The 13047-nt window shown below is 38.1% G+C and overlaps 1 protein-coding gene across 1 annotated transcript in view; it reads right to left on the bottom strand.

Annotated features, from left to right (window-relative positions):
- The window catches only part of LOC127658116 (syntaxin-17-like), a 28691-nt gene extending 16228 nt beyond the window's left edge, over positions 1 to 12463 (bottom strand). Inside the window, exons 1-3 of the mRNA XM_052147220.1 lie at positions 12355 to 12463; positions 11569 to 11761; positions 10590 to 10655 (exon numbers count right to left, since the gene is read on the bottom strand). Of these exons, the coding sequence (XP_052003180.1) occupies positions 10590 to 10655; positions 11569 to 11691 (189 nt within the window). The 5' untranslated portion in view covers positions 11692 to 11761; positions 12355 to 12463. The remainder of the gene's footprint in view (positions 1 to 10589; positions 10656 to 11568; positions 11762 to 12354) is intronic.
- Between the last annotated feature and the right edge of the window lie 584 nt (positions 12464 to 13047).

The following is a 13047-nucleotide window of genomic DNA, read 5'->3' as shown; positions in this document are numbered from 1 at the left end:
AAATGTTTATATTGCCCATAGACTACTCAAAATCATGAAAACAAATAAATATGCAAATTTTAAAGGTAACATGTTGCCATATGGAATGGAGAACCCATGTTTGTTTGGGTCTCCATAAAATTACTTAATTTTAGCTTACCTTTTGGGCTGGGCGATTTGTAAAAAATATTTTTACTTTAAATCACTTTACAAATATCGCAATATCCGATTATATGGTCAACCCCCTTGCTTTATTGAATTTGCTTTAAAAATGTAATTAATTTATAGAAACACAAAAAACATTTCTAAATTCATACTGGACTTCAAATTAAACGAAAAAAGCAATTAAAATAACGAAGTGATCAAAAAATCTTATTTAAATACCTCCCCAAATCCAAAAATGTCTGGTCTCCAAATCAAATGTCCGTCAATGACTAAATGTGGAAAATTACTATTAGCTTACAGACTAAGAACTAATGACAATTATAAAATGTAAAGATAATTATAATAATCATCATAATAAATAATCCTAATAAATTCCCTTGTGTTCCCCCCCAAAAATACTGCCAACTTTTTGTTATTATCGATTGTCTGTAATGCGTTTTGGTAATACAGTTAATGCTGTCTAGAGAAAAGAAAATATATATATTTTTTTAGGTTCAAGGTGAACGTGTCTTGTATTACTTTATGATTTAATCACTTTTGTCTTTGTTTCTTTAATACAAAGATATATATACTGAACCTGCAGAGTTGCGTTCACAGTGCGTAAGAGCGAAATGCTCCAAGGAAATAAAGCAAACTAAACTCACAGCACCTCACGAGATGATCGGAGATCATTTGCAGCATTCTCATAGATTATATTATTCTTGCAAACAGTTTTCAGTCGAATGAAATAGAGAAAAATGAGCGATAACTCTTTACATATGCTTGTTCCAGACAGGGTCCCGCTGCACGTCTCTGCACAATCAGCGAATCAGACACGAGCATTGATGGTTTTTCTTTCATCTGTGCTTAAAAACATAATATAGTGTGTTTCTTCAAGCACATATCATTATCTTATCGTTAAGCACAGCATTTATTGTTATGTCACTCCGAGACATCTTACAGGTCAACCGCCTATTACGTGTATGAGCAAAATTACCTGAGCATGAAGTACCTGCTTTTGGACGAGGAGCTTGCGAACTGGATTGAGCCATTTTATTTGGAGCCATCACATTTGGCGGGTGCTCTTTCACACCGTGGGCGCACATAAAAAATAAAGAACGTTCATAATTCGCTCATAGAAAATGCTCTAAACAGCTAAGATCAATAGTTATTGGGAAACGAGGCCCAGAAGTCTATGCATGTGCGTGTTTTGGATAAGCGCTTTTATTGCACTTGTGAAGAGCAGAGCTCACTGCGCACACATATAAAATCAGACGCTCATCGGCGGCTTTTCTTTCATCTGTTCTTCAAAATATAATCAAACATGTTACAACAAATGCTCATCTTTGTGTCTAATTTCTTGTAATATATCACTCTTCAAGTCTTATAACAAGTCTTACAGGTCACCTTCCACAGTGGCTGGTACATCAGCAAAAATACTCCGCATGAAAAATCAGCATTTGGTGGTGTTCATTTCAAACCTTGTTCTCAGAGTAGGCTGTACAACAAATTCAGTGTCATTGACTTCAAGCTTTGCAATCACACCCACGATCATGTGTTGGTGAACGGTGAGAAACCTGGTGAGCCACTTGATTTTTAACAAAGAGCCACTTGTGGTTTGCGAGCCAAAGGTTCCCGACCCCTGCCTTAACCGGTGTAAGAAAATCAGTGTTCTTGTTTACATGACGTTTCAGAGCGCTGCTTTCTGCTAAAACTCTGGAATTAACCGTTTTGTAAGTGCATGTAAACATGGTCACTGAACACAATCTAACACCTTCCCCCATTGATATGCAGGGATCAAACTTGACCAAACCTTAAAAACGCTTTTTTTTTTTTTTTACATTTTTCTTTCCTACAAGCAAGCAGAACTAACATAGATTTTAGGGATGGGTCATGATGGTCGACTAGTCACTAGATGTGCAACAACCGACTAATCGACAAGTGAGGTTAGTTTTAGATTTTTTTCATTTATTTATTTACAATATTTAATATTACATATATTGAATTTGGGAGAAATGTTGTCAGAGTGTCATTGACTTCAATATATATATATGTATATATATATATATATATATATATATATATATATATATATCTTTAAAGGTGCCCCATGTAGAATAAAACAGCTTTTATAAGGTTACTGATCTGACAAGAGTCCTCATCTCATGTGAGTGGTCATGATTTAATACACATGTTTAAAAATTACAATTAATTTCTTTAGGAGTAAAACAAATATTGAGTGCACCTTTAATTCAAGTTTTTTATTAACATTACATTTATAATTTTATTTAATTATAATATTTAGTTTCATTTATATAAAATATTTATCATTCATTTCAGTGAACTAGTTCAACATTTAAAAACAAGTCTCCCTCTAGCTCTTTTTTCCCCACAAGGACACATCCTATGTGGATGCCTTCTAAGAAACATGTCTGATCATTGTCAGGTGAACCCATAACCAGCCCGATTATTCTGGGCTTCATAAAGACCATTCAGCCGACTAGTCACTCACCGACTTCTCTATTTTGAACATATGTAGTTTTGCACATTACCTCGTAGATCCCTTATTTCATTCATTGCCAACATCTTAATAAGCTCTGGCTCCCACATGAGAGAATGCATTGTGTGTACAATGACGCAAACCAAAATTTATATATAAAACATTGCCTCGAACCTGCCCCAAAACCTGACTCTGTTCAGGTAGCAGATATCAGGGATTGTAAATCAACTCTTAATTATTGAACAGATGTCAAAAGTTTACCACAGTCCAATCAAAGTGTTCCGCTCTCCAGCACTCATTCCACACTCTAAATAATCATGTTCAGGATCATCCCTTCTAACAATTCTTACACACACACACACACACACACACACACACACACACACACACACACACACACACACACAATGCTGTATTAATAAGCTTGAGAACCAGAATAATAAAACCATTTTAATTGAAAGAAAAAAACAGAAAAAAACAAACAAAAAAAAACACTAAAACCAAATGATTTCCATGACGTCAAGTTCCATTAACAGTTCTTCAGCATTCATCTGTTGATGTAGAGTATTGAATTAAAATAATTCATAATAATTAATCTGCTCACTGCACATGGCTGTCTTATCACCTGCGCTGATGGTTCCTTTGCAGGGCACTTCAAAGACAGCATAATCTATGTTGTGGGGTCTTTCCAAACAGAATTTGCTATAATAATCACTGTAGAAGTGAGTTGTAATAATGTTATTCAGCATGGTGGCAAAATAAATAAAATTTTAACTGAGTGAGCTTGCAGTCAAAATTAAATGTGATGAGTAATATATATATATATATATATATATATATATATATATATATATATATATATATATATATATATATATATATATACACATACACACTCACCTAAAGGATTATTAGGAACACCTGTTCAATTTCTCATTAATGCAATTATCTAATCAACCAATCACATGGCAGTTGCTTCAATGCATTTAGGGGTGTGGTCCTGGTCAAGACAATCTCCTGAACTCCAAACTGAATGTCAGAATGGGAAAGAAAGGTGATTTAAGCAATTTTGAGCATGGCATGGTTGTTGGTGCCAGACGGGCCAGTCTGAGTATTTCACAATCTGCTCAGTTACTGGGATTTTCACGCACAACCATTTCTAGGGTTTACAAAGAATGGTGTGAAAAGGGAAAAACATCCAGTATGCGGCAGTCCTGTGGGCGAAAATGCCTAGTTGATGCTAGAGGTCAGAGGACAATGGGCCGACTGATTCAAGCTGATAGAAGAGCAACTTTGCCTGAAATAACCACTCGTTACAACCGAGGTATGCAGCAAAGCATTTGTGAAGCCACAACACGCACAACCTTGAGGCGGATGGGCTACAACAGCAGAAGACCCCACCGGGTACCACTCATCTCCACTACAAATAGGAAAAAGAGGCTACAATTTGCAAGAGCTCACCAAAATTGGACATCTGAAGACTGGAAAAATGTTGCCTGGTCTGATGAGTCTCGATTTCTGTTGAGACATTCAGATGGTAGAGTCAGAATTTGGCGTAAACAGAATGAGAACATGGATCCATCCTCTGATGGCTACTTCCAGCAGGATAATGCACCATGTCACAAAGCTTGAATCATTTCAAATTGGTTTCTTGAACATGACAATGAGTTCACTGTACTAAAATGGCCCCCACAGTCACCAGATCTCAACCCAATAGAGCATCTTTGGGATGTGGTGGAACGGGAGCTTCGTGCCCTGGATGTGCATCCCACAAATCTCCGTCAACTGCAAGATGCTATCCTATCAATATGGGCCAACATTTCTAAAGAATGCTTTCAGCACCTTGTTGAATCAATGCCACGTAGAATTAAGGCAGTTCTGAAAGCGAAAGGGGGTCAAACACAGTATAAGTATGGTGTTCCTAATAATCCTTTAGGTGAGTATATAATATATATATATATATACATACATACATACACATACAGTGCATCCGGAAAGTATTCACAGCGCTTCACTTTTTCCACATTTTGTTATGTTACAGCCTTATTCCAAAATGGATTAAATTCAATACTTTCCTCAAATTTCTACAAACAATACCCCATAATGACAACCTGAAAGAAGTTTGTTTGAAATTTTTAATAAAAATAAAAAACGAAAAAAATCACATGTACATAAGTATTCACAGCCTCAATACTTTGTTGAAGCACCTTTGGCACCAATTACAGCCCCAAGTCTTTTTGTGTATGATGCTACAAGCTTGGCACACCTATTTTTGGGAAGTTTCTCCCTTTCTTCTTTGCAGGACCTCTCAAGCTCCATCAGGTTGGATGGGGAGTGTCGGTGCACAGCCATTTTCAGATCTCTCCAGAGATGTTCAATTGGGTTCAAGTCTGGGCCACTCAAGGACATTCACAAAGTTGTCCCATAGCCACTCCTTTGTTATCTTGGTTGTGTGTTTAGGGTCGTTGTCCTGTTGGAAGATGAACCTTTGCCCCAGTCTAAGGTCCAGAGCGCTCTGGGGCAGGTTTTCATCAAGGATGTCTCTGTACATTGCTGCATTCATCTTTCCCTCGATCCTGACTAGTCTCCCAGTCCTGCCACTGAAAAACATCCCCACAGCATGATGCTGCCACCACCATGCTTCACTGTAGGGATGGTATTGGCCAGGTGATGAGCAGTGCCTGAATTCCTCCAGACATGACGCTTGCTATTCAAGCTAAAGAGTTCAATATTTGATTCATCAGATCAGAGAATATTGTTTCTCATGGTCTGAGAGTCCTTCAGGTGCCTTTTGGCAAACTTCAGGCGGGATGTCATGTGCCTTTTACTGAGGAATGGCTTCCGTCTGGCCACTCTACCACACAGGCCTGATTGGTGGAGTGCTGCAGAGATGGTTGCTCTTCTGGAAGGTTCTCCTCTCTCCACAAAGAAATGCTGGAGCTCTGTCAGAGTGACCATCTTGGTCACCTCCCTGACTAAGGCTTCTCCCCCGATCACTCAGTTTGGCTGGGCGGCCAGCTCTAGGAAGTGTCCTGGTGGATCCAAACTTCTTCCATTTACGGATGATGGAGGTCACTGTGCTCATTGGGACCTTCCATGCTGCAGACATTTTGCTGTACCCTTCCCCAGATCTGTGCCTCGATACAATCCTGTCTCGGAGGTCTACAGACAATTCCTTGGACATCATGGCTTGGTTTGTGCTCTGACATGCACTGTTAATTGTGGGACCTTATATAGACAGGTGTGTGCCTTTCCAAATGATGTCCAATCAACTGAATTTACCACAGGTGGACTCCAATCAAGTAATAGAAACATCTCAAGGATGATCAGTGGAAACGGGATGCACCTGAGCTCAATTTTGAGTGTCATGGCAAAGACTGTGAATACTTATTTCCATGTGATTTTTTTATTTTTTATTTTTAATACATTTGCAAAGATTTCAAACAAACTTCTTTCACGTTGTCATTATGGGGTATTGTTTGTAAAATGGTGATGAAAATAATGAATTTAATCCATTTTGGAATAAGGCTGTAACATAACAAAATGTGGAAAAAGTGAAGGAACATGAATGAATGACTGACTTTGGTTCTTGAATTGGTCAAAAAGATGGTGAGAATGGTTTGAATCAGTCTAACTCATCACTCACTAGCTGACTCAGTCAGAGTGTTTTTTCACTGAACTTAAAAAGAACTGATAACTGTGTACTTAAGGCTGGTGAGACTTAAATCAGTGTAATTAATGCCTGGTTGTCCATAACAGTGTGCAACTAAACTTAGCTTTATTTATAAAATATATATATATATATATATTTTATAAATAAAGCTATATATATATATATATATATATATATATATATATATATATATATATTTTATAAATAAAGCTATATATATATATACACACACACATTTAAAAAAGTATATAGTTCATAGGACCACTTATGGAAACAATTCATTTGAATCATTTAAGAACCCGGAAGTGGAATCGGTGAAGTGAATCCTCACGATTCATATCCCTATGCATTAATCCAAACATCACTAATGTATGTAGTGTGTTTTTAATTCTGATACCGGTTGGCTCTAAAAACCACAAAGACAGCGAAAACTAATCTCAATCTGGGTCAACACAATACTCTCTCTTCCTGTACTCCCTACACCCAAACTCCCATCAGCAGGTGTGTGTGATGAGTGCAATCTTAAGAGTTTTTTCTCTTTTGCTCTCTCTCTCTCTCTCTCTCTCTCTCTCTCTCTCTCTCTCTCTCTCTCTCTCTCTCTCTCTCTCTCCCCCCAGGGAGCTACTTTAACAACGTCTGCCTTGTTTCTGTCTATTGTCAGTCATCCACATCTCACAGAAACACTTGCAGGCTCTCACACTCTCTCTGCAGTGGTGGACACAGAAATGCTCTCTGGCATCTCTGGGGGGACAAAACCTGGGTGCTAAGGTCACACACACAAAAAGCACATAACACACTCTAAGGACTGTCCCACAAGAGTCCTGGACACACTCTCAGAAACATTAACACAGAGGTTACATGCTTGTCTGGCCATTACGGAGAGAAAAGACATCACACGTACACTAACCATGCATTACACCAGAGACCTGAGACAAACACTATTTAATAAACACACAGCATCTCACAGCAATATCAGAAGAGGAAGACGACATATTAGGAGATAATTTTACCACATTAAAAATAATTTTATGAATGCACTGAAAACTTTCTTCTTTTTCATTGTAACCCGATGTAGACTTCTTGTCACGTGACTGTTCTTTATTGCATAGTTTTTCTATTGTTCTTAAAGACCCTGAGAAATCAAAATGAAAGTTTTGCTGTTTTTAGTCAATATCTATTAGCTTTAGGGTCATCTATATGCCACTGTACTTCTAAAAGATATAAGCATTTCAATTATGCAGTCACACTCTTCTGGCTAGAAAGACAGAGTCAAATCATGATGTCAAACTGTACTAGAGATAAAACGTCCAATCAAATGCTTTCTAGAATGAGAAGGCACCTGCCCCATTAATCTGCTCACCGCACATGGCTGTGTTATCACCTACGCTGATGGTTCCTTCACAGGGCACTTCAAAGAGAGCACAATCAATGTTGTGGGGTTTTTCCAAACAGAATTTGCAATAATAATCACTGTAGAAGTGAGTTGTAACTGACCGTTATCACCTTTCAGCCCCCTGAAGCCCTCAGAGTGGAGGGTAATTGTCTTTTAAGGGAATAGGGACTATCACTTTTGATAGGACGCGCTCACGGGAGTTAGACTCGATGAAAGTGTCTGGAGTTTATATTTAATGCAGCCGTTTTCAGAGGTTTCTTTGGATGTACATCATGAGTAAGTGTTCTTTGCTCCATTTAGTGTAGTGAGATTCAAAACATTGATATGTTGTAGTTTTATTTGCTTGTTTCTGATTTATCTTCATGCCTTGCATATAAGCTCCTGCCTCATCATTAGTGAAGTCTGCTATGTACTGTTGATTGTAACAGGGTCCGTTTGATCACTGTTCAGATCCCAAGTCGGTGGAAAAAGTGGATGAACTAGGTTGAGATTGTGCAGTTTCTGTACAGTTTCACTCTCTAACAGCAGCATGGTGGACAGAGAAATGTGTGTGTGGGTGTGTCTGTATGACTGCGCTTATTGGCTATTTAAAAAAATCCTAGGGAATATGTCAACGGTGTAAAGTAAGATGTGCTTTTCAAGGAACTTTAACATGGGGACTTTAAAGAGCTATTATTGTGAGACCTTAAAGGGATGGATCACCCAAAAATGAAAATTCTCTCTCATTTACTCACCCTAATGCCATCTCAGATATGTATGACTTTCTTTTATTCTGCAGAACACAAACAAACATTTAAAAAAATAAATACATGTGAATGGTGACCAGAAATTTTGAAGGTCCAAAAGGGACATAAAGGCATTATAAAAGTAATCCATAGGCTCCAGTTGTTAAATCCATATCTTCTGGAGCAATATGATAGGTGTGGTGAGAAACAGATACATTGTTAAGCGTTACCGCGGAGAACTAGCGTGTGTGGAGGCTTCACGCTATTCTAAGTGGTAGCGCGCGCAACAAGCCACGTGATAAAATGCACGGATTGACATCTCAGATGCGGAGGCAACTGAGATTCGTCCTCCACCACCCGTAATGAGGCGAGTAACTACGCCACCACGAGGATTTAGAGCGCATTGGGCATTCCAAATTAAGGAGAAAATCTGAAACCAAAATAAAAAATACTAAAATAGTTAAATAATGTTTTTTAAAATCTCATCATAATTTCACAATAACAGTAATTATGTGTTGTTATGAGATTTCTTTGTAAATCGCAGACGTATTAAAGAGAATGAAGTGGAGGTGCCTTTAAAAGCATGCACTACAGCAGATCAGGGACAAATTCCAATCGCAAGTGATCCTCCCAATGCCCTATACTCACTCCGAACTGCAGAGCACTTCAAGTGGGTACTCTGAAGGAAATATGGCACTACTGAATGAATTCTGAACCCATTGCTAACAATCTTGTGGATGGCCCCTCTGAGAAAAGATTCATTTTCTCACTTTTGTTTTAAACAAGATTTTGAGTGGCATCCCCTCCAGCAGGAATGTCCTTCAAGGAAGCAAAAAATGCAGTTTTGAATTCACCCAGGAACATTGATGTGCCATTACCTCAGATGAGTAACAGGTCAGATAAAAAGTCCACTCCATGTATTGTGTAGGAAGTTCATCAATACTCGATTGCTACCTTATTTCTGACATTGCGTACCACTAGTGTAGACAGGTTTATTTATTATAATGGGAGTGGTCGCGTCGCTTTCAGTGATATAAATTACATTTGTCTTATATAGAATATTGACATAAACTGAAGGAGCTGTCAGGTTCAGCAGAAGCCAGTTTGGATTTGTTGAAACTAATAGGCCATTAGACTAATCACTTTCAGAAAAATACCATTAGGCTACCACAGTACTGCAGCTCCCTATATGCATATTACGTAGACTGCGTAGGGCACCAACTCTCAAGGGGGGCACTATCATACCCTATGGGAGCACCAGAAACTCCACCAGCTGCTCTTACTCATATGTTATACGTTATTCAAGACCCTGAAGCATTCGTGGAACACTTCTCATCCCTCCTTTACACCTTGCACCACGTTAACAGGGTAATGCCATGGTACTGAATGACTGATCATGTACATATTTCATAATACCATGGTACTCCACGGTACTTTATAAAATACAATGGTTTTACTATGACACGTCAAAAACATGGGGTTATTACGGACCAAATCTGAAAATAAATAAATAAACAAGTGTATTTCCATGGTACTTTTTGTGAGAAATAGGCCAGAATAGGCCATTATGTGTGATAAAGGAAAATGTAAAAAAAATTATGTACAGTATATACAAGAAAATGGTTAAATACTCAAAAAACAAAGAAATGAGTTTAGTATTTAGAATTAATATTCATTCAAAAAACAAAAACAAAACAAAATCAGTGCCCTTTTTTATCCTTTCGGCCCAGTCTCTGCTAAGGTCTGTGCACATTACTGCATATCAGGGATGGCATGAGGGTCAGCAAATTATGAGAGATTTTCATTTTTGTGTGAACTAACCCTTTAACATTCTAAAACAGTAATTTACTCCCCTTGTGTTGTTTCAAACACATTCTTTCATCTGTGAAATCCAATAAGTGACATTAAGCAGTATGTTTGTCTCAGTCACCATTTACTATTATTGTAACTTTTTTTTCCATACAATGAGTGATTGTGACTGAGGCGATCATTCTTGTCATCATCATTGCCCTCAGAAAATCAACAAAATATGAACAGCGATTGTCCATGAAATAAAACTACACATATTAATATTTATTTGTTATAAAATATCGATGTATGGTGCATAACCAGATCCTCCTGGGCTGTGTACTGCTGTACAACTATGCCATATTGTGTTCGAAATGTGTGTTGTACCTGGACAGTGCGGCTGGAGTTAATGTGCTCTTGGTGCAGTTTGTCCCACTGTCTGCTTCCCTGAAACTACAACAAGAAAGCTCAGTTAATTCATTTCACAGCTATAACTGCTTATAGACATTTCAGACCAAGTATCTTCGTGATCACAGGCTGATGATTCACAATGTGATTTTGATCATCTTTTTTAAAGGCTGTGCAGGAGCCTGCCACAACACACTGTTATCCTATTATGTATTCCTCAAACTGTCTGACTGAGTGAGAGACCCCATTTACAACTGGTATTAAGATGCATCTCGGTTGCTCCAATCATCTGTGTTCAGATGAGACTGCATGATAATAAACTGAAAAATTTGAGAAAAGACAGAAAGTGCAAACAAAGCCACCGCACTGTTTCTGCCAGATGTACTTGAAATGTATTCTAAATACAAAATGATCAGTTGTTTTAGTAGAGTACCTTTATTAAAGAGATTCACATGTGGATGATTGTCATCTGTGTCACTGCATGTTGATATCAGACACACAGAAGAAGATCTGTCAAGATCTTTCTCTCGCTTGGTATGTTTCCTTTTTTTTTTCAAATTTTCCGATTGGATGTTTAATTCCTTTTAAAGACGGTCGTAAACAGGAAAGTTTAAACCCTTCTTTTATCACAGGGGTTGAGTGACAGGTGAGGGGTGGCGCTTCACTGCTGTCCAGGATGGATTAGCATTTACACCTCAAATGCAATGTGGTCACGTGTTTTTGACTACCACCGCATGTGGTTTTTGTGATCCGTTCACAAAGCGTTTTAGACCCCGTTTAGGCCTGTATTTAGCACTGACCACCTGTGATCGGATCACCCGAAATGCATTTTAATAGCAGGTGTAAACAGGGTCAGAGACACATGGCCTATGTTGGCCATATGCCGAGTTTTGGGTGTGATGCCCATGTGCTGCGTGTTGCTGTCACTGCTCTAGTCTGCATGTTTGTGTGTGTGTACCTTTTCTATGTTGTGCTGGTGATGATGAAGCCTCTCCAGGTCAGTGGGGATTGCCACTTTAATGAATTTCTGAATGGGGGGCTCCAGGCGCCGAAGTGGAAGCTTTCCAGCTTCATCATCCATTATGACCGTCAATTCTGACCTCTCTTATAAGGTCACAGGCTTAAAACATCCATTCATTTATAGTCTTGATCTAAAGGAGAGTAAGAACAATAGTAAGATAATAGAACTATATTGTATCCATGAAGATAATAACAGCCAGGGGTGGAGTGTCTTATTATGTAATTCCTTGTTGGGAAATGTTGACTAAAGACTAACCTTAAAAAAGTACTATGGCGGTGCAGTGGTACAGTGGTGGGATAAGATAGTAATACTATGGTACTTTAATATGTGGTACTGAATGCTTACCATATCCATAATAATCCTTGACACAAAATATATGTACAAAACATAGTATTAACATGTTACTTTTGCTAAACCGCAATTTTCAGATGTCAACAACAACATGCAAAATGTTTGGCGAGGTCATTGAACTGACAATGTTAGCTGACAACACGGCAAACATTGTGTTTACATTCCCATATTTAACATGACACTATATATTTTAACAAACAATTAGTAATGACTCTTATAAAACCATAAGATTAAAAAAAAAACACATCTGCATCAGTTCAACTTGCTAACTAAACTCTCTCATTACAGACATTTCTCAGCTCTGTCACAGTAAAACAAAATTATTCAAACGGTCGTCGACAGTTTGAAGTAAAAGACTACTTTCTTTCATACCTGTGCGGAGCAAACAGTAAACAGAGATCGCGTACTATCGGTGATTTCTGTAGCTGACCAACTTTGCGCGTGCAAACAATTCTTTCGCTTTCAACTGTGTGCAACTCTAAAATGTGTCCGGTGCGGATCTAAAAATGTTTGTAAAGAGTGAACGCTTGCCGAAGAGTAGATGGATTCTTTATCTCACAAACTGATAAGATATTTATTAAAGAATAGCATAACTGAATCACATGACTTTGAAAATACAACTTCAGGCAGTTTTACCTGAGTGTGCTATGAATACTGTAAGAGAGTGTAATGTGAGTTTCATTATTTTCGCTGTCTGTTAAATAATTTACCCAAAAATTAAAAATTCTGTCATCATACCCTAATAATTTTTAAACCCTTTTGTATTTTTCTTCTTCTTAGAACACCAAAGAAGAGGTTTAGCAGAATGTTCACACTGCTCTCTTCCTTACAATGGATGTGGATGGGGAGTGGGGACCAAGGGCACAGCCAACACTGTTGTGTTATGCAAGCATTGCAACTATGGAAGCTGAGAAGGCCATTCATTGCGTTCTTTACAAAGAATTTTCGGAGCCTGATGAAATTGGTTTAAATACGTGTTTAATACTACAAAATACACTCGATGTTACAGTCACTGCCCTTGCCGTCCAGATTAGCAGAGAACCAGTGGCGGCTGCTGGTCTTTCA

The sequence above is a fragment of the Xyrauchen texanus genome, chromosome 17 (genome assembly GCF_025860055.1).
Source record: "Xyrauchen texanus isolate HMW12.3.18 chromosome 17, RBS_HiC_50CHRs, whole genome shotgun sequence".
In the NCBI taxonomy this organism is placed as follows: Eukaryota; Metazoa; Chordata; class Actinopteri; order Cypriniformes; family Catostomidae; genus Xyrauchen; species Xyrauchen texanus.
Note: the sequence above shows the minus strand (reverse complement) of the source record. Positions and strands in the feature narration are given on the sequence as shown.